Source organism: Pavona decussata, unplaced genomic scaffold, assembly GCF_977016875.1.
Source record: "Pavona decussata unplaced genomic scaffold, jaPavDecu1.1 SCAFFOLD_210, whole genome shotgun sequence".
Taxonomy (NCBI): Eukaryota; Metazoa; Cnidaria; class Anthozoa; order Scleractinia; family Agariciidae; genus Pavona; species Pavona decussata.
This window is the reverse complement of record NW_028145615.1, coordinates 498,599-524,953: the sequence shown is the minus strand read 5'-3', so window position 1 is coordinate 524,953 and position 26,355 is coordinate 498,599. Positions and strand designations below refer to the sequence as shown.

The window sequence follows — 26,355 nt, the reverse complement described above, 5'->3', positions numbered from 1 at the left end:
CGTTTCATGTTAATGTTCCAGCTAAAAATACTGCTGATTCGCGCGGTTGTACTCTCCTCAAAACCAACATTTCCAAACATCTGAAGGCCATAAGTTTGTCACTCACTGGACTGTTGAGCATCACCCTCTTCAAACAAAGTCTATCAATTTTATTTTGGATTTACATACCAAGGCAATGTCCCCACATGCCATCAATGTCATAGTTAGATGTTGTAGAACACCAGGGTTTCTTGTTCGTATCGTCCGTGCATTCAAAGTATTGGGTTCCATGGTAGATGAAAGGGAACACACAACATGCACCATTACTTGTGCCTCCTTCAGTTTCTACGCAGCGTGCATTCAGACCTGAAGACACAAAATTGAAACAAAATCGATTATCCTTCAGAATTATTGTTTAGATGTTTCATGGTCACTCGGGGCAGCCATCAAAGTCGACTGTACAACCCGCCTCCAGAAGCCAATTTTATTAGTAAGGGGAACTACGTACAGTACTCCTCGCACCAATGGGTTCAATAATCATTTTATCATTCTTCTGCCCCATTTAAGGGGTAATTCGGTATTTGAAATTAATCTTTGCGGGATCCTTAGAAATGTTTGGTCCTGTTCGTCCACCCGAAGAACTGGTAACCATCCAATCATCCGACAATCTTTTACCATATTTTATTATTACAAATGTTCAAAACACTTCCGAAGATCCTCGATATTCCTGATAAACAATGGTAATCGATATGTCTCAAATTATTTTAAACAAAGAAAATCTTAAGCGTAACAGAGATTTGAATATCAGTCTCAATTAAATGGAGTTTGTTGGTTTTTTTTTTTTTTTTTGGCCTTTTCTCTTGTTTGGACACTCGAGATATTCTGTTAGCAGGATATCCAACACCTCGAATTTAAGGCCAGAAAAACTCCGCTTTTGGCATCAATTCATAAATTTTTGGAAATCCTCCGTCACGTTCCCAAATCTTCGAATCCTTGGCCAGTCTTCGGCCAATGATCGTCGGACGTCGGTGGACTTCGGGCATAGCCGTAAAAAGACATCATCTCACCTTCTTCTGCCGGGCACTCAGGGCAGCATTTCCAGCGTTTTTTGATTGGATTATGACAGCTGAGTTCCGGACACTCGATCAGTGTACAGCGAATTTTGCCATCATCACATTTGCATTCTGGCGTGCAGGGGCCTGGGGACCACCTCTCGCCATGCTCGTGTAAAATACCGTCATAGTAGCAATCTAAAATGGCAAGGATGATAAAGGAAGATATTTTACTAAGCGAATAGGCCAGAGTCTGACAACTCTCCCACTTGATGGTATGCTAGTCCACGCGCGTGCATGGTTTCCCACAATATTACCAAACTGAACAATTTTTAATTTTTTTAGCTTCACCAACATAATGTAAATACATTCAGGTAATCAAACAAAGTAACAAAGAAAAAGTGGCAGGGATTCCGCAACAACGTGAGCCAGTTACTGCTGGTATGCATTAAGGACGGTGCCTACTTTTGTTACTGCGCAAACGTTCTGCGCCTCTCGAGATACTCGGGTTTCCAATGGGTGGTGACTACTACCAGGGATATTATTGCGCGGTTTAAAACTATACAGAGAAAATAGAACTTAGCAAATGCTTTTGGTATCTTGAAAGAAAATTGGGGTAACCATGCATTTTTCAGGGATAATTAAGCTTCAATTTAGGAAAAAATCCCTTACATTGCTTTATATTTTGGCGCTTTTTAGAGATATTATTGCTTAATTATCTCTGAAAAATGAGTGGTTACCTCCAGTTTTCGTTTTGGATTCTAATAGGCCTTGCTAAAATCTGCTGTTCCCGGCCGCATAGCCATAAACCGCACAAAAATACTTCGATATTAGTATGCACCGTCCTTAAGCACGGCAGAGACGAAGTTCAAATGACTATCACCCGCTAACTGCTTACAGTAGGTGAACACCCAAGGAGTTTTTTGTTTACAAAAACGTTTTCTATCTTTCAGTAAAGAAGAAGAACAATTAAGAGCTCAGGGGATAAAAAGAAAGCCTTTTCAAATGAAAGGTGGAAATGAAACATGATTTTAAAGATACCAAGATGGTAGATCAACTTACTTGCTTTTCCTGGGAGGTGCACAATCAACGTCTTGTTGGCTGTGAAAGAAAATTCAGATCATTATCAATGTCCACACACAAAAAAAAAAACAGCCAAAGGAGCCGATAACTAGGAAGTAACTGTTTTAAGAATTGTATCCAGGTAGTGGACGTATCATTGGATCATGTCACATGTTTTTGGGCTGAAATTCAATTTACTTTTGTCGTAAACCTGTATGTTTTTGGGTTGAAATTTAATTCAATTTGCCATAAACGTATGTGTTTGAGCTGTTCTACATCTTCAGGGGATGTTCTTGTATGTTTTTGAGCAGCGACATGTTTTGGGGCTCGTGTCTATGGTTTTGGACAAGTTTTCTGCCCGAAACGCTTAGACCAACGGTTTTACCCCAAAACATGTGACATGATTCAATAACATTTTTGCCTTGCATCACCCTTCATAGTATCATCCAGTCTTGCTGAGTAAAAGGAAGGAAGCTTCAGGTTTTAGAATACTGCTCCTTACAAATGCTTTTTTTAACCACAAAATGACTCCCTGTAACACCCAGCCTGACATCACAATTTGGACTCACATCACGAACGCAGGTTTCACCTTTCAAAGATTAGGCTCCTTTAGTTAAACTAAACAATCTGCTCACATTTTTCAATTAATGAACGAGCTCTCAAACCATTGAGCAAAACCTGACTTCATATTTTTGTCTTTTTGTTTCTTGTATGTTTAAACATGACCTTTAAAACTAAAAAAAATCCTCTGTGATTGGTATTTGTAATGAATAAATAAAATGTAATGCCTAAAAACAAGGCATACACTTTAAGTTAGTACATATATAGGGTATTGTTAAATTGTGAAACAATTTCAAATTGATATGGAAGAAGCAATTTTGTGAGTCAGGATGACCGCAAAAAAAATAACAAATGAGGACTAACCATAGGAGGGTGAGGCTGTTGGTGCAACCAAACCAAATGTTGCCTGGGTTGGAGCTAAAAACAAAATTAAAATGTTGAAGTAAGTAAAAGGTAAAGTGTACATGCCTACAGCTACTGACAAGGCCAATATAGCCAACTCTCTTTATTGTGGACCCCCTCGGGTCCGCGAGTTAGTGTTGTTAATGGCGAGAGTCCGTAATAGCGGAATTTATTTCAGTCAAACGTTTGTAATTTTTTTATGCCGGGGATTTAGCTGCTGTCCGTATTATCGGGGTGTCTGTAATAGTGAGGTGTCCGCAAGGCGAGAGTTGACTGTATTTGGTTCAACAATGGGGACAAGGGAATGGTGTTCATTTGGGGGGTCCCTAGGAGAGAGTGATCTTGTCAAGAGGGGAAGCCTCCTGCCAGGCTGATTACACTCCAGTAAGTGGAATGGATGAAAAATTAAATAGAAATACCTTGACAAAGTCCACACTTTCTTTTACAGTTTTTTTTCAACCATTCATTTTGACAAGCATTCATTGGGTATCCATAGCAACTTTCATGATCTTTTGAAGCACAAGGACCTGACAAAAAGATTGACATTTGTCATTAAAAATTTAGACCATGACTAAAACTAAGAAATGTGACCATAACACCAAAAAATTAGGAGGAGAAGCCATCACAAATCTTAAAGTGTGCTGTAATCTATCACACAATCTTTCACCCCAGGATGAACAGAGTGAGATTGAGTGAAAAAATGTAAAGTTTAATAGGGATCAGGTTTAAACTTGAGGAAATATAGACAAAAAAATAGTGTTTGATGCAAAACGTTTGTTATATGTGCAGTGGTACATGTAAACCAATGGCCAAACACTTCTTTGGGAAAATCCTAAATGTCAACTTTCCTAGAGTTTGAGACAATCATCTCTATCAAAGTCAGATTTTTGCTAAATTCATCAGATGAACACCTCCCATCCCCTGGATGAGATACTAGACCATGGCAGGGGTACTATTAGAATTCTGTAAGGTTTCCATATTGATTGACTGAGAGAAAGGGTGGAGTAAGCTTTCTTTTTTAACCCTTTAAGCCCTAACAGTGATCTGTATCAAAATTCCTCTTGTAATATCAATGCTTATTCAATCCCTAAGGTCATGAGAATTAAGGATATGATCACCCAAGTTGAATGTTCTTGATATTTTACTAACTTCTCCCTGGTACTTTTATAAGAAAAGTATGGGGACAAGAAAGGAGAATTTGTTAAAGTTTGTGCAAATTTGTTTGATACTATTAGGGGTTAAGACCATCAGTCCACCAGACTCCATTTTGCTGTTCATTAGTCAAGTCTCATACCATAATCAAATAGACATCTAAATAAATGGTTGTCCTATAAGCAATATTATTATTTTGTATTTTTTGTATCTAGACTAAGAGAGTGGTTAGTTGTTAAAAGTGTTAGGTGTTAAATATTAGTGTTAATGTAATGTTAGTATAATTAAGGATGGCATAATTTTAACATGCATTAATTCTGAGGCTTACAAGAATTGTATGTACAAGAATTGAGGAGTGAAATGGTACGAAGAACTTTAATTTAAATTTAATTTTACTTGACATTTGATTTAGTATACATGTATATAACACGTTTACTTTTTGGAAAAAAATTAATTTACATGCAAGTGAAAGGTGACTTCTGGTGTTGCTGTCTGAGTGACATTTCTTAGAAATCATTGTCACAACCAGCAGAAATTTTATAATCTCACCTTTAGTTTCATCTTTTCCAGCATGTTCTAATCCTAGAATCGAAAGAGGCATTCAAAGGGCAAAATTTGTTTAATTCCACTGGCAAATATTGATAAAAACAATACCATGTGGCTGAACAAATATGAGCTTTTTTGCTGTTTATTCAGTCATTTTGTGACATACTTAGGGTTCTTGTTAGTATTCATAAAAGGAGGTAATAAATTTGTGATAGCAGGAGGAAGCCATCTTGTTAATGTCTCCCAGGGAATGATGGTAGTAAGATGACCTCAGGAAGAATGGAAACCAAACATGGCAGAACCTGAAATCAGCATTGTTTTTGATGAACAAAAATGCTCAAAACCAAGAGGGATTTCTTTGCAGGTGATGCTGGATATTTTTACATTATTTATGGACAGAAAATGCCCAAAACAAGGACGAGGGTTTTCAAAATACAATTTGAATTTTGAATGCCGTTCAAATGAGTTTAGAAACATTTTAGTCACAATAGCTGGTAACATTTATGGGAATAGACGGTAAAAATAACCGGTTACTAGTCCTCCTAACAAGAACACAGAGTGCATACTTTAATGAGGGACTTATGCACATCTAGTGTCTTGTGATAAGTAAATTATAGATGATGCTTTATATAAATTTTAATTTTACAAGAATTTCAGCCATCCATTAGTTTTTGTAAGTAGATGAATGATTAGCAAATAGGTTAGTTGGTTAATCTAGAGCAAGAAAATTATAACACCCTTGACTAACAATTTCATATTATTAAGTCAATTAATTATTAATATTAACATCATTAAAAAGCAGTATTAATATTGTTGGGTTTTGTTAGCACAATAGTATTAATTTAAGTAGCAGAATGCCCACCACTAGTATACTGTAGTATACTGTGTGATTATTTTAATTTATGAAAATTAATCAAGGTATTGTAACATATGCATACCAAATATATTAGTGTATGAATATCAGTTAGAAGTCAAAGTTGTCAGTATCAGTTTTACTTTCATTTGCACAATAAGTATGAAAATATCTGTGATATTTAACACTTCTAAATTACTCAGGAATTCATGCAACTCTGAGTTCTGTGGTGGGTTCCATTTTCAATACATTATGCCAGTAGGTCTCTGCCTTGGATAATTTTTTGCATTGCACCTCACCTTAATACCCCCTCCCTCCCTTCCCCAGTACTTACATGTCCAAACCTCCCATAAGTGAAAATGCACATGGCCAAGTAAAAGTGTCAACTTAGTAGGAGCAGATACAGGAAGTTACAACCCCCACTATATGCATTTAAATAGACATCATTATTTTTAGTTTATTGTTTATTTGAAAACTTCTTTTTCAAAACGTTCTGGCTTAGCATACCCCCTGCCTCCCCCACCTGCAGACATGGAACAGCCCCCTCTTTAAAAAATCTTAGATTGGCCCCTGCTAAGGAGAAATTCTGTGTGGCTGACTGGCGCATGACTGATCAGGGGTTACCTTTCCTGACAAACATTGATGGTATATAAAAGGGTTTGGACCTGGGGCAGAGTCTCCCTGTATACCCCCCTCCACCCTGTATAACCTCCCCCCCCCCCCCCCCCCAAGGCTGCATTTTATGTTGGTTACACCAAAGATCTTTGTTGCGGGTTTCCAACTTGTTTGGTGTACTGGTGCACAATCTTTGCGGCTGTTTGGTGTAAAGCAGTGTGAGGCAGAGGTTGCCTCAGGTGTAAGATTCCCATATAGGCGTTGGCGAGAAGAAAAATTACCTTAGCTTTTGAAAACTTCTAGCATTCAAGTAAACAGTCAGTTATCCCAAAATATCCAGGATTTCTCTTCCAGTGTAGGACTTAGAGTCTACAGGCAGGAGTCTGGGGGACGAGGTTGTTGTGGCAGTTGGCATAACATCTCGCTAGCGTAGTTGTTTACATGGCTGCTTCGCATGGAACTTTGATACCCTCAGCGTATCTGCATTGTTGGATGTACACAGAATGCACCCTGCCCCTCCCCCCCCACCCGATTTTGTTTCTTTTTGAGGTTGAGCAGAATTAAGTAGTCAAATGTGCTGTTCTCTAAGATATCTTTGAATCTTACAACAATTTTCCTCAGTTTAAATAAATTAACAATAGCATTCGTCTTCCAATACAGCTGTGGTTGTTAACTAAGACTCCTATTTAAAAATCTTTCAAAACAAGCTGAGCAGTGGACGACGATCACTTTTTTGAATATAGTGTATTCGAAGTCGCAAGCAAAGATGAAAAAAATATATTTTTTTCTAAACTGTTAAACATCCAGTTACCTTCACAGAAGCCGCACTTTTTCTTGCAGTTCGCTTTCATCCAATCATTTTGACAGCTTTCTACTGAGTAACGACTGCATTCAGGGTCGTCTTTGCAAATGGCTGAAACAAAATGAAGTAACAATCAAGAGACGCAGGAACTCCCTCACCAGTTCTCTCCTCTGATTACTCCTAAATCCTATTCTCTACTCTTTAATAAATTATATGACAAATCTACCCCAAATATATAAGTGCTGCTTCTCTATATTTAGCCCATAAAAAAGATGAACTTGATAAACGTCCAAAGTTTGCGCGCTTCCAGTCCGCCATGTTTGTTGTCGTGGAACCCAGATCCTTCGCAGACAAATGCTTTAAAGGAGGCCCGCAATACATACACACAATTCACAACGAAGAACGATAAAATTCATGTCCGACATCTGAATACTTATGTACGACTTTATTTTAGAACGCTGGCCACAAAAAAAAACTACAAACTGGTTTGCATGCAGGGAGTTTACCAATGAACGGAACAAACAGGTACAAAAATTACAAATAAATGCGAGCACATTTAAATGACAGCACATTAAATTACACCACAAACTACTACAGTACAATAAATTAAATTTTGTAACAAGGACTAGTTTTGAGGATAGCGTAGCCCTGTATCAGATAGTTAGGCAGAATTCGCTGATTAAAATTTAAAGGACAATGTAGGTCAATGTACTGAAGAAAGAATTTTTGGGCACTCTACTGTGCTGTATTTAAAGCGATGGTTACTTACGTCGACAAAACTGGCATTTGCGGGGACAATTCAATTGCACCCATTCGTCATCACACTGATTTCTGGAGTAGCGGGAACATTCACTCTTGTCCTTACACCAGGGAGCTAAAAGTATAAACAGATGTGATCAAAAAGGATTATTTAATGGTAATGTGTGTTATCGTAGGTACCATCCACCGTATAAACGTGCAGTTACCTTGCCTAATAATTTAAGTTATGGTTTTGTTACCAGAAGCCAACCAGTACAATCTTGATACATCTAACCGTGGTTGACTTGTAAACTTAAAGCAAAAGAATTCTCCTCCCTCTCCCCCACCCCCAGGATATCTACAGTCTAGTTTACTTTAGAGTACGAGTAAACTTTTATTTCTCTCTTTTCGACGTGTCGTGTCTCCTCGTAGGAAGCAATTCTCGCGCGCGTTTGCGTGTTTTTCTAGCTCTGTTATTCCTGGAGAAAATAAGAGAAAACTCGTGGTTCAGATTAGCAAAAAGACGCAACTATAATCGATTAAACTCACACGTACCATAAGCACAAACATCAGGCGACATTACCAGACGCATTGCGTTTTAATTATCTGATCGCCAGTCGGCATAAAGACTAAGAAACCAGATGAGTATGGCGGAAGTTAAGCAGTAAAATTGGTATTTTGATCTAACACATAGAGATGATTGCAGTGTTTGGGTACCAGCTTAAACCCTGAAAGATATTTCCAGAGAGAACGCCCCACCGTTGTCATTCTTTCCTTACCTTCTGGTATCTCAAGAAAAGTGGTTCCATGATGCACAGAAGCTTTGATGTGCGTCTTTCCAGGTCCTGTTATCTTCACCTGAGTTTTGTTTTCATCTTCAGCCTTAATGTTAGCTGGGAGTTTCACCACAATGGTCTCTACCATGGGTGCACTGTTATTCGGCTCGTCTGCTAACGCAGGGTTTCCATTCTCACCCTTAATGTTCACTACCACAGGTTTTCGTGACGTCTCAAGCGACTTTGTCACCTCTGAAGGTACCGTAACACTGAGCTCTGTGTAGGGTTTTTCTGTTGCAGTATGATTTGGTGCTATCACTCCAGAGAATGTCCCTACAACAACGATACATCAGAACTGAAGCGTGAGTGAAAGCTTTTTTGGCCCTATACATACGCTACGAAGCTATACTCGGATAAATTATATTATTGTGAAGAAATGATTAAAGACTTATTTAAATGTACAGATTTATCACCCCAATTAGTAGGCTCATTCGTATAGGCCAAGTTACACGTTACAATTTGTCGGCCGATTTCTTTTTCTGTCGATGTAGCGCGGGTGAAAATGGGCCTGATTCAAAAAATCTGTAACACTGTCACAGGTTTTAATAAATCAGGCCGAATTTCGCCCGCTTACTCAAGTTTTCCTTGTCAACTTGGACCATGTCATATCGGTCCGTTTAATGGGTATATTACGTGTATGTGTAAATTAGATGCACACCGACCTACGAAGCTATGTGATAAAGAAATGACTAAGAAGACTATTTACCATTTCCACAGATCCCGCACTGCCTGGGACAGTTTACTTTTAGCCAGTCCTCGTTGCAGCTGTTTTCAGTGTAATTCACACAAGCTGGATCGTCGTTACACCACGATTCTAAGGAAATCAAATAAAGTAAGGTCGCGTTCAGACGAGGTACCCGTGCCCGAGAAATCGGGCTCGAGCAGGGACACTAGTCTGAACATAGGTTTCCGTCGGTGCCTGAGCACTGCCTGGGCACCGTTCCCGGTCACGAGCACTAAAGGCAGAAGAAGAGGAGGAAATCAAACACAGGGCACAGGGAATGGTCTGAACAGGATTTCGTAAATTCTCACGCTTTTCTCCTCATGCCTCCCTGAGACACAGACGAGAACACGATTGCTCCTTGGGCACCAAGTAATGAGTCTGAATACTCTGTGAGAGATGAGTCTCAACTAGGTTGAACGATGTTGTTTTCAGTGACCGGGCACACGGCCCTGGCAAAGGGCACTTAGTGTGAACAGGGTCTAAGATTCTACTACTAAACTAATGCTCGCAAAAAAAAAAAAAAGATATACACCCTTCCTATTAAGCTTTTCGGTGAGCATCAATATTGTAACATTGAATAACATTTCTTAGAAAGGTGCGAGAAATTTCAAAAATAATCTACCTTCTTCTAAGTCTAGATAATACAGTTTTAAAGCATTTGGGTTCTAGAGTAAAGACAGTTGTCGCGAGTACATTACGTTAGATAAGTTAGATACGCAGACTGTGAATCTTAAATAAAGTTTACTCACCGTAAATGTTTGTCGAATCTGTAGTATTTTGCACCACAACAGCTGGGGATAAAAAAATCAACGATAAGACGATAACAGCAAAGTCTAATTTACGGTTACTGGACAAAGGATGAAGACATTCTTCGAGTCTATGGGTTCTTTTTATTTGTCAGAACTGGCCGGCCTGACTGCGGTCAGTTTGTAAACGGAATGTTCCGATTTGATGAAAAAGTTACATTCTAGTCCTTCGAATTTCTACAAAATAGCGCGTAGTATTATTGGGGTGATTCCTTTTTCAAGATTTTGCAGCACCATCCCTTCAAAATGACACATATCGATTTACAAACTGGTCGGCGAGACCGGCCAATTCAGGCAAATGAAAAGCAGTCTAAGAAGCCCACACTGGAGGAGCTTAACCAGGTTTCTATAACATGAAGCATCTAGGAGTATTGCTACTCCCCTGGATGGAATGCTAGTTCAACGCAGCGTTATCCTCAGTATTATGTCGCCAGTAGCCATTTATACACCTGGGTGAAGAGAGACAATTTGGAGTAAAGTTTCCTGCTTTAGAAAACAACACGACAAAGGTGAGACAAACCTAGCACGACCCTCTGATCTCTCGACCGACTCTCCGGATTGAAAGTTGGAGGCGCTGCCCACTATACCACCGCGCCCCACTTATTTTCTTGTTATGTGAGACAAGAAATATCTCACCGCCCTCCCTTTCTCCTATCAAGCCAACAAAGACTGATAGACAAAATTTAATTAGCCATGCGTGCAAGGGAAAAAATGGATATGTCAAACAGTCCTTTATGTCGAGTGCCTATCGCCTGCAGAGAAAACCCCAGGCTTGCAGGAAGGGATTTTAAAAAGTCCTTGAGAGATTCCGGCCAAAGAGGCAGTTCCGATAGCAGACAAAAGCTCGATATTCTCTGAGAGGCCCGACTCTGACTCAACGTTTAATGAACAGTAGAAATTATAATAAGAAAGTCTGTAAACTCATTAACACTGAGGGACAATGGATGTCAAGATCAATGCGTACACTCAAACAATGACAGTATAGTTATGTAGAACAAAGAAAAAACATTTCTGAATCGACCTCAGGCCTGTTGATTCGAAGGCGAAATACTAGAGGGTATAAAGCAAAATTTTCCAGAGAAAATATTTGGAGGTTGTTTCCCGGTCACAGAAGAACATAAGCTAACATCAGTTTTGTGGAAATTTAGCTTCCGAATCAAATAGAGACTTTCGGTGTTTTGGCTCTCGTGCTTCGCTTCCATCAACAATTAAATTGTTGATGAAAGGGCAGCCAATTTTATGACAATTCTTCCATGATTATAGTAAAAAGCTGTTGCTCTGTAGTCAAGGGTAGGTGCAAGTGTATTACGTCGAGAATTGCCTCGGAATCAAAATTTACTCCAGCTTAATTTCTAAGCTATATCTTTCGAAACTAAAGCAAAAAATCTTGGAATGATCTTTTGTCGCTGCAAATGAATATATTTTGCAACCTAGCAAATAGATAATCTTCTAGGTCAACGCAAATTTACGTTTTAAGATAAAAAAAACCCACAAAATTTAACACACTAGGCTCACTCTGTGCGGCGACGTTCAGCAGCAACAAGAGAATCGCCGGGACCACCAATCTTTTCCTCATGTTTTCCGTCCAAACTTTCCGTAACCATGTTAATCCTCCTTCACATGGTTAAGGTCTCAAAACACCTCCACGAGTACTGCATTCATTATTTTTTTATTAACTGGCCGTTTGCGGGTGTGCTAAAGAACCTTTTGGACAACCACCAGCAAATCCCGAGAAACAAGCGCAGTTATTACGGTGGGAGAGGCTTTCATAGCAAAGACAATGGAACTCACACAGCGACGAGAACATTGCGTGATTTCTGACCAAGCGCAATTCAAAAATTGAATGAATCAAATTTGAGTGGACTTAAAAATTCTTGTTTGAGGTAGCGAGGAAAGGTTATTTATGAAAATAAGTGTTCTGAAATGAGTTAAGTGAAATATTCAAGAGCGTATCACCGAACGCAATCCGTCGAATCGCTTACGGGTTGTAACACCTATTGATTAAATCACAGGATTATTATATTGGTGGACTTTCTTCACCAAAACTGCGCCTAAATCAAGGGTACGAGGAAAAGCTTTTATAGTGATCGGTGAAACAAATCCGGACGAGACTAATGAGCAACTGAGCGTTTTAAGACTCTCTCCACTGAGCCACATCAGCTTTACCCTGATACTACCACACACTATCGCAAAATTTGTTTCACATTTTGAATCACCTTTTATAACCAGTAATGTAATTGCATATCTGCACTGGTGAAAGATCCTCGAAGTCAGTTTGACAAGTTACAGATGGCAAGCTTTACTTTTACCTTGAAAGCCTAGTTGGTAGAACACTTTTCCGTATATAAAGGTTTGTCTGGTTTTTTTTCAGTTTGAGCTTTATGGAACTTTCTGAAGTTGATGAATCATTTTGATGATCTTTCACCATAACGTTATGGATATAATCGCCCAATTTTTCTCTCTCATGAAGTTGATAAAATTACTTGGAGGTTCTTACATATCAAACCTATTGATATCATCGCGCAATGTTTCTATTCCTCAGCAAAAAATTAGAAAAACAAACTAACTTCTGCTTCCGTAACGTCCTGGATTCTTTCACCCTGCGTAGCTGGCGGTTTTGTTCTCGCGGGGTCAAAAAGCTTGGCGGCGGACCCGCCACAGCGAGTGGCGAAGCCACGAGAAAAACCATTCCTCCTTCGGCTTCGCAGCCAAGACTTTTGACTCCGCGCGAACAAAACTGCCAGCTAGGCAGGCTAGGATTCTTTCTGCTGCAACTAGTTTCAATAAAAATCGCAAAAAAGAATGCAGCTTCTACTTACGTTGTTGCTGGACGGTCACGTGAGGCTGTTGTACCACACGTGCAGCGATCGTCGCGTTGTGCAGAAAATCCACCGTAATATTCTGATGTGGCGGGGGAACAGGGGCCAGTGTTGCGTTTCCAATAATATGATCCACCACCCCTCCCTCGAAAGGATTCACTACTCCAGGACCACTGGGCATAGCAGGGGCCTCAGTCGGTTGAGCATGCGCAGTCACAATAGCATTTGTAATAGTTGGTGCGTTATGAACCACTATAGGACCCTCGGTTTCTGTTACCACCAACGGTACCCCCGTAGGGGCAACGTTTTCTTCTTTCTCCTTTTCAAATGATATTCTAATGCTTTCGTGTCCCTCTTGTGCTCCAGACGGCGCCAAAGGAATCAAACTCCCGTCAGGCGATGTTTTGTTCTCGATAAAAGAAATTTTGATGCTTTCCGTATTTCCTTCAATGGGGGGTTGTAATGAAACCTCGTTTACACCTAACACCGGTTTCTTCTTCTCAATAAAAGAAATTTTTATATTCTCCACTCCGTTGTTTTCCATTGGCTGCGATTCTGAAGGTATCTGCACGACCCAATCCGGGGTCTCCTTAATTTCTAAAACATCCACCTCCTCGAGTGGTACAACCGGAAGTTCGTTAGCATTCATCACAACAACAGGTGATGCTGTAGGCTCAAGCGTGCCGGTATGCACCGGAAGTGCTTCTTGCGGTGTCGACGAATCATAAACACCGACTTGTGAGCCAGAAGTGGTGCTTTGCGCAACCGGATGAACGTGCTCAACAAAGCTCTCCGTTTTGTTATATAAGTTATAGGAAGGAGAACCTTCAAGGGGAACTGGAACTTCCGGGTAAATTGTCTCATTAGCAATTTCTTTTGTTGCTATGAAGGTTGGTGCTTCCTGGTGGTGCACCTTAGGGTAGGTGTAATTACGATTAGGCACCACCTTAGAAGTGTCCGGTACAGTAACGGGGGCTTCTTTCCAACCCACAAAAGGGTTGACTGTTGGCTGTGGTGCTACGTATTCCGCCATTTTCTCAGTCGGCTTTGGAGCTGGGGTATCTGTGGGTAAAACAAAAATAATATTGAATAACCACTCTTATGGATTCATGAAATTTACTGAATAAGTCGAGAGAATCTCACTCTAAACCAACACAAGCTGCTCACTTGTGGGACTAGCTTGGGTGGACTTAACTTGGAGGAGCTATCCAAGAAGGAGTCGGTCAATTTCACGAAATCATGTTAACAAAAAGTGTTGCCAATTTTCTCCCGTTACATTGCCAGAACCGGAGAATATCCGATTCTTTATGGTAAAGCAGGCGTTTTAAAATCAACTGCGAAGAAAAGTTTATTAGATTAAATAATTCTTAATAAATCAAAACTGCTTATGGAGAGTGAGACAAACGATGGCGGGATAAGAATCCATGGTCGTATTTTTTTCTTACAATATCCCCAGTCATTAAATTGCACTCACCGTTGCCGCAAAGTCCGCAGAGTTTTGGACAGTTGAGATTTATCCAGTCATAAGAATAACAATGTTCTTTTCCGTACATCGCGCATGCGTTCTGATCAACGCACCACGAGTCTGCAGAGAAAGAGTCAAAGTCTAAACAAGCAGTCCACAAAAAACTGAGACACATTTCAGCTCATATTCAATGAGGCAAACATACATGAGCTGGCTCAGAGTTCCTCTATGTCTGGTTTTGAATTACAGGGAGAAAGCTCATTTTATTAAAGATCCTTGTTTATTAGAGCAGTGTCAGATACTTGTCGAGAGTAACTCTGCGATGGATTTCGTTTGTTTACTATGCGATGAGATTGGTTATAAAAAGCTGGCGCCTTTTCTCAATCAATTAATGGGAAACAAAACTAAAATCAATCACGTGACTTTCTCGCACGAGTTCTTATTGGTTCGTTGTGCTGTTGACGTTTATGGTGATTGGCTGAAGTGATTACTTTAGTTTTACGACTTTCAGTTGAAAACTACTCTACAAAGAAGCATGTTCATTGAAAAAATATTTTTTCTATATACTTAAACATTATTGGAAAATCCACATTTAGCTTGTTAAATTAAAGAAAAATAATTGATTGATTATTCCATATATTATCAGTAAGAAATAATGATGATGATGATGATGATGATGATATAATGAACTGATAACCTAGCTTTTAGGGAACCAATCCAAACGCAAGAGGAAATCACTTCGCGAAGTACAAGCTTGAGACATCTCCCAGTACCCTGCCTGCGCATGCGTGTTAGATTCACACACAATGTCGAATCCTTCATGTATACAGTGGAGATTTTTTTGTTTAAACCAGGGTTCTTGTTACGCTTATATCTTAGTCAGTGTAATTTATAGTTAAATAAGCCATTCGGTTGAACAGAGATAACGATGAATCCACAAACTATCTTATTTATTTTAAAATTAATCTTTTTATCATTAATGTTTTCTTATTGACTGCAAATTTTCTTCAGGTGAGAGTAATAATCGTCTTTCTTTATTATTATTATTATTATTATTATTATTATTATTATTATTATTATTATTATTATTATTATTATTATTATTATTATTTCAGAAGTACGTAAGCACAGAAAGTTGTCGTAAAATTTATAATTACTGTTGAAACTCTACCTACGGCCACCTTCCCTAAACCCCGCCCCTCTACAACGAACAAATTTACTTGTCACAACTTGTCAGTCGTTCACACAAATGTTCTAATTAAAAATCTCCTAATAAGGACCTTATCCCTCAACCTTCGGGTTGTTGCAAGGGCGTACAACAAATTGCCTGAAGGTAGCCGTTGTATAGAGGTTGTACAGTATAACAGCCTTCCAGTATATTCACAGACGTCAGTTGATCAAGCGATTGCTTGCTTCTGTCGTGTACAACTGTAGGAAATGTCTCGAAATGTCTTGGCTACTAACTTTGCGAACAGCCTTCGTAAAGTAACTGTATTAAATTTTCTTGTGATTATACCGGAGTTCTCTTCAAGTATATTAGATTAAAATGTTTCCACAATTTAGATGTTTCAGGCGCATACAATTGTTTATAAAATCAAAATCCAACAAAGCGCGTCTTAGATTAGTTAAAAAAAAATACTGAACACTGTTCTTATGAATCAGCCAGTGTGATCTTTATCAAAAGCAAGCCATTTGTTCTCTGGAACATTTATCACGGTTCACTGTCCGGCTAAGAAAACATCTGAGATAATACATATTCATAAACAGTTGCGTTTTGGTATTGAAAGCAGCTAGTATTTGCGGGTAAAAAAGCCTAATCAGTGTTACGCTTAACTGCTTAAGTAACCGATGCGATCAAGCATATCTTTGGAACGCGCTCAAACGAGTTTAACCAACGAAACAATGAGATTCTAACTAAAAACCGAAACACAAATCTTCCTCAATACAAATTAAAAACTTTGAACTAAAATATGTAAAACCTAAGGGAGTTTTTCGAAGAGTTTTCATGAAGATTTCAAATTTCGTTATCCTGGTGGCGTTATTGATTTTGGTGTCACACCAGTTCTTTTTTGTCTTAAGAGTATAATTCATAAAATATTCAAGTATAGGCGGGAAAGAAAAAAATCTCAAAAATTCTTTAACTGCTGAGTAAATACGGACCAATTTTTTTTTTATATGTTGAGAAATTAATCCGGTTTTTAAACGCTAAAGGCCAACAATTAAGATTGTTTCTCCTTTCTGATAAAAAAAAAAACAATTGAAGAACCGAATTAATCTCCCTTGTAGGTATATATATTAAATCAATAAAAAGTCTTCAGCTTACGTTATAACCTAACTTGATGAAGAATACGACAGATTTAAACTGTTCCCTCATGATCATAACTTAAGTGAATTTAGGAAAAAAATTAGCCTGAATTAAAAGTTCTCATGACATTCTGTTATGCTATTTTGAGATAACGTTTTATAGCAAATTTTAGTTCAAATCGCGCATTTGACAAACGCAAATTTCTAACTCCGTTATTAAAGTATATTCAAGGCACCAAACCATTCTATATCTTACCATCTGAAGCTGTAATTACTTGGAAAAAGTACAGTACAGAGAGAACGTTGATCCACTTCTGATAATCCATTGCTAGTTGCTTTTATCCTAAGTAAATACCCCGTTGTTTATCGGCGATCGAGAGAAATGGCGGCAAAGTTGTATGTTGCCTTTTTCCCTCTCGCTTTCTTGCCTTTTTTCCTGCAAACAAACCAATAAAGACATTTAACATCTAATCTTTAAGAAACCATTTTCACGGTAGTATATCCCGGGGGTTCTAAAAGTAAACGGAGAAAATATTTTGTCAAGTTGAGTTTGGTTTCGTCGTTGAATTCTCGCTACCCGTATCTTTGAAAGGTGCTTTATTGATTTCTACAAATGTTAAGGAACCTGTTGCATCACAAGACAGTTTACGTTAAGAAATGGAATCAGGACAGATTTCAACTTAGTTACAAACTACCGTTAATAAAATAGATGAACTTTTATGACTTTTTTATATTAACCTTCTGTTTCCTATACCAAATCCATTGCCTAAAGTTTCGCGGGCATTTCAAGGATTATTTCAAAAAAATTATAACAAGCGATCTCAAGAGAGTAAGAAAATTATTCTTGAATGTAGTCTCAACAGGTTTGTAAATTTCTTGATTAAACATTTCTTCTAATTTCTTTATTCTCTTCGAGAAAATATTCGCTTTACTGTTGCCAGCCGTCAGGAAGTGATCAGTCAGTCATATAATATAAGGCACTCGGCGATCCATATATATACAGTAAAACGATAAACTATTTAACTCGCATAGATAATTTCAATCTTACCTTTGAAAGCGGCCTTGAGTAAAAAATTATCCTCGATTGCTGTTACGTTATCACTGCGTTAAAATTCACCTCCATTTCGCTGTGTCGTAAAACGACATTTCTACACTGAACCTTCAAGCCAGCAAATAATTAATTCTTTTGTTAACAAAAATGCGAGCTTGACATTGGCGCATGCGTATTTGGTAGGCCACGTATGTAATCAAATAAGACACCGGCTGTCTGCGCATGCTCAGTGTACTTTTTCTGTGACTATTCTGCGATGTTAGTGGTGAAAATATTAGGGGACTATCAGCATTTCTGGCTGTGTCACGCCTAATATACCAATCGCAAGTCAAAACATCGATTACGTTGGACTGGTTTAAACTTTTCTCTTTCCCGATGGTACTTTTTTTGCATAATGCCTCCGCGATCGCAGCAATTTTGATTTAATTAACAGTGAATTTCCTATCTTGTTTTAGAAATTTTTCATTGACGTTGTATCGATTCATTGATTTGGCAACGGAAAATGACATTTGCGTTTATGTTTAATTTCTTTGACATAATTATTTCACTGACAAATTTCAGAAACAATGTTTTAGCACAACGTACATTAGCAATTCGACCATTTGCAATAATTTTAAAGAAATCTTCCTGTGCAGCCATAAGCTTAATTTAAAAAGTTATCAAAAACATTCAGTCAGTTTTATCAGTTAAAGTCGACCTGCTTCCCGGCACTAACGGTCGAATTTGATTTCTTTTTTAGTGATCGAATGTAAAAGTTTTCGTTTCAAATTTGATGTTTAGGTTAATCAATCAGGGAAAGATCAAAGATCACGAGCAAGCGAGCAGGGACTAGTAGCGTTGTTTGCTTTAACCGCCTTTAAGCAGCAGGTTTTCTATTCAGGTTAGTACACTTACATATTGACATGAATTAAGAGCTTAAGAGCGGTTGTCAGTAACTTTCGAGAATCCGGCGACAAAAGCGAAAATTCGAATTTTTTTTTATTTGCCCCAAAAGACCCTTTTGGTGAACTATTTGCAAAAATAATATTCAAAAGTTCCAGCGAATTTTTATTTTGGCAAAAATTGGGAAAGTTCGAAATCGGCCAAAACGCGACCGATGGCCCGATTGAAATTATGCAAATTACTACATTTTTAAAACTCTCGTTCAAGACAAGGTAGCGTTTTCTCGAGTTGACACTCTCACAATCGTTTTTACATCCCCTGTGCTTGCTTCTAAACTATATTTTATCTCGACCTGAACATTCTTTCATTTAAAGTTGCCCACGTAAAGAATACAATGTTTGCTATTCCTTAGATAGAGTGATTTTTGCCATATTTCAGATGACCATATCATCAAGGGTATACAAATATACTGGTAATGAAATCACTTTTTTGAACGGGCAATTGTTCTTATTTATCATGTTAAAATATTTAGTTTGGCCCGCGAAAAGCGAGCGCGCTAGGTCGAGATGTGTGGAATGCACTTTGACACAATTCGCCATTTCAGTACTTCATGTTCCTCCTGTTACTTTGCACTTATCAATACACTTCACGGAAGCTTTAAGATAAAAGCCAAGGTCTCTGTGTTCATTTCATGCTTTTATACACGTAAATAACTAGCTTCAAACTTGAGTGCTCCCCATATTAGCATTAGGTTATCAAATGATTCCTTTCAGGTAAAATTTTCGAGTTTATATTGGGCCCTTCAAGCGAGATGAAAGAGCCGTCCGCAGGGAAATAACTTGAAATCAGTGAAATTAATACCCTGTCTCTCACATCATGCTACACTTCCAAACTACCGTTACTATTAAGCTAGAAAGTGTAAATGCTCCCTTTTTACGTGACCCAAAACAAAATTTGCCTAAAATATTACGAATAAAGTCCACCACAAGAAAAAACTGAAAAAATCGCGCACCGACGTAAATGTAAACATCAGCCGTTTCTCGACTTGCAACATGGATGAAACGCGTCCGTTATTTTACCTCTGTATACATTTATGATCAGAAAGTAGAAACAAAAAATCTTCTCTATGCCCATCTGTATAAATGCACTCGCCAATCAGGCTTTGATTTTCTGTATGTTGTCGAAAATACTGAAGAATAGTGCAACATAATAATTTGTTACTGACTACTTGACTCATTCAATCACAACCGGATACATGTAACACGACTGGAAACTAGATATAAAGAAATGCTGTTACTTGTCTGCAATCGTTACTCACATTATATCTGGCGATATCACATCCCCGAGGCAAGGCTGAAAATTGTCTCAAAATCCGCATATTAGAGATTCAAAGTTTTGAACAACGCAACAACTTTCATTGCGTGACAAGTGAAATGTAATACACAAGCGCGCGAAAAGCACCGGAATAAACAATGTCAAGATTCGCCCTTGTGATGACAGTGCGAAAATGATTTTTGAAATTACAAGAAGAAATTGAGGCAAGTCAAGGTCTGCAAGGTATATTTAATGGACTGAAACAATAATCATGTAGTTTTCCTCTTCTGAGATTCACTCTGTTTTGTTTGTGCCGGATTCTCATCAATAAAATAACATTACAGGAAAAGTAAAACCGAAATTAATTTAAATCAAGTTAACAAATTAAGACCTTTTGAAACCTCAATGCAGTATTTCAATACTATCCTCAAACAAAAAGCTATTATATTTAGGAGAGTGAAGTTTGTCTTTCGCCATGGATCAACGCGCAAAAGTTGTGGATCAACCTCAAAAGGTGCGCAATATTTGCAATGTGTTATACGGTTTTAAAATCAATGTAATAAGGACGTTCACCATCACGGAATGGAACGAAAAAAAACTTCTTTTTAGGTTAACTTGTTAAACCTAGCTTTAATGTCTGTTTGAGATGAGTCAATGATGGCGATAAAATGTTAACTGGAAATACACAACATTATTCTGCATTATTGCTTACGGAAGGGCTGATCAAATTTTAAGATAAGAGTTTAACCTTAATTTTATTTTCTAGCGCGCACTAGTGTCAAAGGATGAGGGGCACGACAGGTATTTCTCAGATTTTCGTGTTCGGTCTAAAAGACGGTGTTATCTCTTACGGGCCGTCACTGTGTAAGTCTGACGTTATCATTGTTAAATCCTCCTAGCGTGCTCCAGAGTATCCACCATACGAACAGCCTTTTACAAGGCCAGTGAGAGTATCTTTTGAACCTGTGTACCATAGTCCAGTGATTGTTCAATTTATACTGGTTTTTATATGGCATGGTTGAAGATATAACTTAATTACGAGTTCCACTTGGATTGGGTTAACCCACAGTACATGCATTGACAATGACAGCGATTCTTTGCTGTTCATTCCTCGGTGTCCCTTCGTCGTTAAAGGTTTCTGACTGTTCCAGTTCACACGAAGGCCTAACTTTTCTCGGTGGTGTATAAAGACGAACGGAAAGTTTCAATCGTAAATCATAATTCCTGGAATAAAGTCAAGTAATGCATAGCAGTGGATTTCTGTTTAAAAAAATAGGGAAAGTCAGAGAATGAAATAAAATGTTCTTTCATGCTCTCAGTTCCTCTCAAATGAAAACACTTTACCTGCCCTAGCAACAACACTATTTCGTCCTGAATTTCTTTACAGGCCCGATCTTTTGTGCCTTTATAGGTGCGAGCGAACGTCCTTTTTGCATTGATTAAGCGTAACACATTACAAATCTTGCGCATTTTTTGAGCTTGATCCGCACGGAGAGGTGCCATGGCGAAAAAAAAAAAAACTTCACTCTCCTCCAAACTTTTTGTTTGAGGATAGTATTGAAATACTGCATTGAGGTTTCGAAAGCTCTTGATTTGTTTACTTTCATTTCAGTTAATTTCGGCTTTATTTTGAGGAAAATAAAGGTTGTTGTTGTTGTTGTTGTTGTTGTTGTTGTTGTTGATGATGACAATTCGGTACAATCCCCAGGAGGGGGGGGGGGGGGGGGGTTGGGGGGAGAGGAGGAAACATGATTTTCGTTTCAATCCGGCAATCAAATATACCTTGCAGACCTTGACTTGCCTCAATTTCTTCTTGTAATTTCAAAAATCATTTTCGCACTGTCATCACAAGTTCGAATTTTGACATTGTTTATTCCGGTGCTTTTCGCGCGCTTGTGTATTACATTTCACTTGTCACGCAATGAAAGTTGTTGCGTTGTTCAAAACTTTGAATCTCTAATATGCGGATTTTGAGACAATTTTCAGCCTTGCCTCGGGGATGTGATATCGCCAGATATAATGTGAGTAACGATTGCAGACAAGTAACAGCATTTCTTTATATCTAGTTTCCAGTCGTGTTACATGTACCCGGTTGTGATTGAATGAGTCAAGTAGTCAGTAACAAATTATTATGTTGCACTATTCTTCAGTATTTTCGACAACATACAGAAAATCAAAGCCTGATTGGCGAGTGCATTTATACAGATGGGCATAGAGAAGATTTTTTGTTTCTACTTTCTGATCACAAATGTATACAGGGGTAAAATAACGGACGCGTTTCATCCATGTAGCAAGTCGAGAAACGGCTGATGTTTACATTTACGTCGGTGCGCGATTTTTTCAGTTTTTTCTTGTGGTGGACTTTATTCGTAATATTTTAGGCAAATTTTGTTTTGGGTCACGTAAAAAGGGAGCATTTACACTTTCTAGCTTAAAAGTGTAGCATGATATGAGAGACAGGGTATTAATTTCACTGATTTCAAGTTATTTCCCTGCGAACGGCTCTTTCATCTCGCTTGAAGGGCCCAATATAAACTCGAAAATTTTACCTGAAAGGAATCATTTGATAACCTAATGCTAATATGGGGAGCACTCAAGTTTGAAGCTAGTTATTTACGTGTATAAAAGCATGAAATGAACACAGAGACCTTGGCTTTTATCTTAAAGCTTCCGTGAAGTGTATTGATAAGTGCAAAGTAACAGGAGGAACATGAAGTACTGAAATGGCGAATTGTGTCAAAGTGCATTCCACACATCTCGACCTAGCGCGCTCGCTTTTCGCGGGCCAAACTAAATATTTTAACATGATAAATAAGAACAATTGCCCGTTCAAAAAAGTGATTTCATTACCAGTATATTTGTATACCCTTGATGATATGGTCATCTGAAATATGGCAAAAATCACTCTATCTAAGGAATAGCAAACATTGTATTCTTTACGTGGGCAACTTTAAATGAAAGAATGTTCAGGTCGAGATAAAATATAGTTTAGAAGCAAGTACAGGGGATGTAAAAACGATTGTGAAAGTGTCAACTCGAGAAAACGCTACCTTGTCTTGAACGAGAGTTTTAAAAATGTAGTAATTTGCATAATTTCAATCGGGCCATCGGTCGCGTTTTGGCCGATTTCGAACTTTCCCAATTTTTGCCAAAATAAAAATTCGCTGGAACTTTTGAATATTATTTTTGAAAATAGTTCACCAAAAGGGTCTTTTGGGGCAAATAAAAAAAAATTCGAATTTCCGCTTCTGTCGCCGGATTCTCGAAAGTTACTGACAACCGCTCTTAATATACGAAATAAAAGAATCAGTATCACAGGGATTTGTGTCATTTTAAAAAAACCCAAAACCTTTCAGTTTCCGGAGCCGCAAAAGTTGTTTCTTGGAGCCCGAAACCCAAAACTGTCTTTACTTGGAGGCAGACATATAAATAATGATTCTGGCTAAACGAAGCCCTGGAGTATAAAAGCCATGGAGCCCTGGAGCCCCGATTAGTCAGTCTTGGAACCCTAGGGACCTGCATTTTTCGGCCCGGAGACCCTGAGTCCTAGACCCCTTTGGGACCCTGATACTGTAACTTGTTGATTTTGTCCTCAGGGATAGAAAATGAGTCCCAGTGATAGCCCAACCACCTGAGAGACTGAGCTGGAACCCGTATACTTTTTTCGGTATTGGCCACAAAACCGGGTTTGATTAAGTCGGACTTGACAGCCATAGAATAACAATCGGTGATTGTTGAGGATACGCCTAGACCATGATCCAAGTACACTGCTATTCTAAAAGCTTGGAGGCGCCAATAGCGCGCTAAGGGCCTCATGATCTTGGAAAAAATATAAAATCTTATTGTTCCTATCCACCAACATGGCCGCCATGACGTCACGTAAAATCGACCTATTATGAGAACCCGAGATTTGATATCAAACGGAAAACTAACTAACAAACTAACCACGTAAGAAAAAAAAGCACGGTTTTGGTGTCCTCAAATTAACCTTAGATTTTTTAAACAAAATAAATATAATATAAGCCTTTTCTTACCATAATCCCCTAGATTGAAACTGAGTGGAAATCGGACTCAACCACTGACCCTGCCGTTACCAGAAGATCAGAAATTTCGCCATCCACTAAATCGAGAGGAAACACGTTGAACTCCTACTGCACTTTGTTTCCTTTAAACGTAAATGAATTAGAGGCCTTTGCTCTGTTTTAAGCTTCTTCAGTTGTGACTGAGTGGCTGCTTCTTTCTCATCACGGTCGCGCTTAAATGCGGGAAATTTCAGGGTCAAATTTTCGTCCAACAGCTGCGAAAACAACTGCAAAGTTTCGGCGTTGGTTAAGGCTGTATTCGAAGAACGAGAAATTGCTTGACACTGGATCTCCTGGTTTGTAGGTTTCCGAGGTCGTAACAGGAACGCTCGCTCGTTCAGTATCCGACATCGCTTTCAAAAACTGAAGTCTACAGAGATGTCTCGAGTGGTTCTTGCATAACTTACAAAACATTAAATACCCTGCTAGTCCCTAGAGACACCTTACAAGCACGCCTAAAATACTTCTATAGTTAACACGTAACATAGTGTACATTCTCTTGTGAAATTATATTTTAACTGTCAAGTGTTTCGAATTCTGTTTCCGTTTTAATTCTCTGATTCAGCCCATTTAATAAACAAGGGACACAAATATTGGTACAAACTTCCTTAAGAGGCTGGCGGCTAAAAAACGATTTTTAAGTAGAAAAGTGTGCCTTAAAAATCAGCATTAAGCATCAGCGTTTTAATCAGCCGTTTAGAAGCCAGAAGTACTCAACCTGCTCAACTGCCCTTTTAGAGGAAATTAATCGTATGTTGCACTAAACACTAGCTGAGTAACATCGATAAATACATTTACGGGCACGGGGGATTGCAACTCTCAGGCGTCCAAGATCAAGGGCCTGTTTCATAGGAAATTCCATTGCGAATCTGGAGAGATATTCGAAAAAAATGTTAGGGAAACATGAAATAATTAGGGTGCAGCAGGATATTAAAACTCGGGAAATTCGAAATCTTTTCCGTGAATGTCACCGAAAAATTGAGAGGATATTCCAAATTTCCGGAAGAGGGTAATAATATTGGACAAAAATGCCTGGAGAGGCCCATATGTATTTTACGGCCTTTTCGAGCGCTGCTCATGTTCTGTGTAAAATAGTTCCCGAGTATTACGATTTCTTTTTTCGCTGATATATAATAATAATAATAATAATTTTCTGTGAATTGGATATTTTGGAATTGGAACTTTTAACTTGTAAATTGCTTGGAATATGTTGATAAATATGTTGTTTTTATTGTTATTTTTATTATTATTATTATTATTATTATTATTATTATTATGATGACATTTGTTTTTTTTTTTTCTTTAAAAAATTTGTGCTTGATTTTTTATAATAATAGTAATAATAATAATCATAATAATAATAATAATAATAATAATAATAATGATAATGACTTCAAACAGGAGACACGTACGTTATCACTTGTGGGCTTTTAGCCTGCGAATATAGACAGATTTCCGGCTGTTGTTGATCACGCCGCCAAGTTGTTATGATATGAAATAGTTCTGTATTAACTGTAGAGCCGACGTTATTTCCTGGCGCGCTACTTCAAATTTCATTTGGTAAAGACGGTGTTAGAGCGAAAAGTCAAATACGATTTTTTACGAGCCTGACAGGGGACATGACAGGCAGGAAAAACAAACGAGACATTTTTGGCCAAGCTAGAACCAGTGTTTTATTAAAAATCTCAGCAAACTAGATATTTAGGAACGTTCCAGTAAGTTAACCGTCTGTTCAGTTCTCAGCCAGGTCTATTCCAACCTGCAGAGAGGGTTTTTAGTCGAGCGGCCCATCAGGTACTCTACCGTGGAAATCCTATGAACACCCAAGTTTTAAAGTTTTTAAAAATTACTTGATACTCTTCAATCATTTCTGACTCATGTATAGTTCAGTGTTGTTGAATGTTACTCAAAGGAGGACAATTAATAATCAAAATTCATTCTGTGTAAAAAGGAATTATATTTTATCCAGGGCTCGCTGCGGTAGCTGAATATGAAAATTGTTTTTGTTGGGAAGAAAATATGTGATACGAGGTACTGTTTTGTAAAGTAATAATACGGAGGGCAGTTAATTTGAAGAACAACAGTGGGATGGAGCTCAGACCCCTCTCTCTCTCCTGCCCACCTCCCACCCCCCGACAGTACGAATACGTGTGAAGATATACAGCCCTTCAAATGCTAGTTGCATCATAATAATAGGCCATTACTGAGTTGCTGTGAACCTCATTTTGAAAGCGAGGCTAACTGCAAAGCCTTTCATCTGAAAATTAGTTTTATTTGCATATGAATAAAATCTAATTTTCGTAATAAAAA

The 26,355-nt window shown here is 38.3% G+C and overlaps 1 protein-coding gene across 6 annotated transcripts in view; it reads right to left on the bottom strand.

Moving 5' to 3' along the window:
• Nucleotides 1–17,862, bottom strand: part of LOC146460593 (uncharacterized) — a 58,864-nt gene extending 41,002 nt beyond the window's left edge. Inside the window, exons 1-15 of one of the 6 annotated variants that reach the window (XM_085087955.1) lie at nucleotides 17,765–17,862; nucleotides 16,973–17,152; nucleotides 14,422–14,532; nucleotides 12,948–14,009; nucleotides 10,072–10,113; nucleotides 9,305–9,412; nucleotides 8,542–8,871; nucleotides 7,794–7,898; nucleotides 7,034–7,135; nucleotides 4,758–4,790; nucleotides 3,476–3,583; nucleotides 3,018–3,071; nucleotides 2,094–2,132; nucleotides 1,047–1,229; nucleotides 169–345 (exon numbers count right to left, since the gene is read on the bottom strand). In XM_085087955.1, the coding sequence (XP_084944081.1) occupies nucleotides 169–345; nucleotides 1,047–1,229; nucleotides 2,094–2,132; nucleotides 3,018–3,071; nucleotides 3,476–3,583; nucleotides 4,758–4,790; nucleotides 7,034–7,135; nucleotides 7,794–7,898; nucleotides 8,542–8,871; nucleotides 9,305–9,412; nucleotides 10,072–10,113; nucleotides 12,948–14,009; nucleotides 14,422–14,532; nucleotides 16,973–17,042 (2,524 nt within the window). In that variant the 5' untranslated portion in view covers nucleotides 17,043–17,152; nucleotides 17,765–17,862. Of the gene's footprint in view, nucleotides 1–168; nucleotides 346–1,046; nucleotides 1,230–2,093; nucleotides 2,133–3,017; nucleotides 3,072–3,475; nucleotides 3,584–4,757; nucleotides 4,791–7,033; nucleotides 7,136–7,250; nucleotides 7,372–7,793; nucleotides 7,899–8,541; nucleotides 8,872–9,304; nucleotides 9,413–10,071; nucleotides 10,114–11,634; nucleotides 11,731–12,947; nucleotides 14,010–14,421; nucleotides 14,533–16,972; nucleotides 17,153–17,764 lie in introns of those variants that run through there. The other 5 variants (XM_085087956.1, XM_085087958.1, XM_085087957.1 and 2 more) reach the window with 5 other exon arrangements.
• Between the last annotated feature and the right edge of the window lie 8,493 nt (nucleotides 17,863–26,355).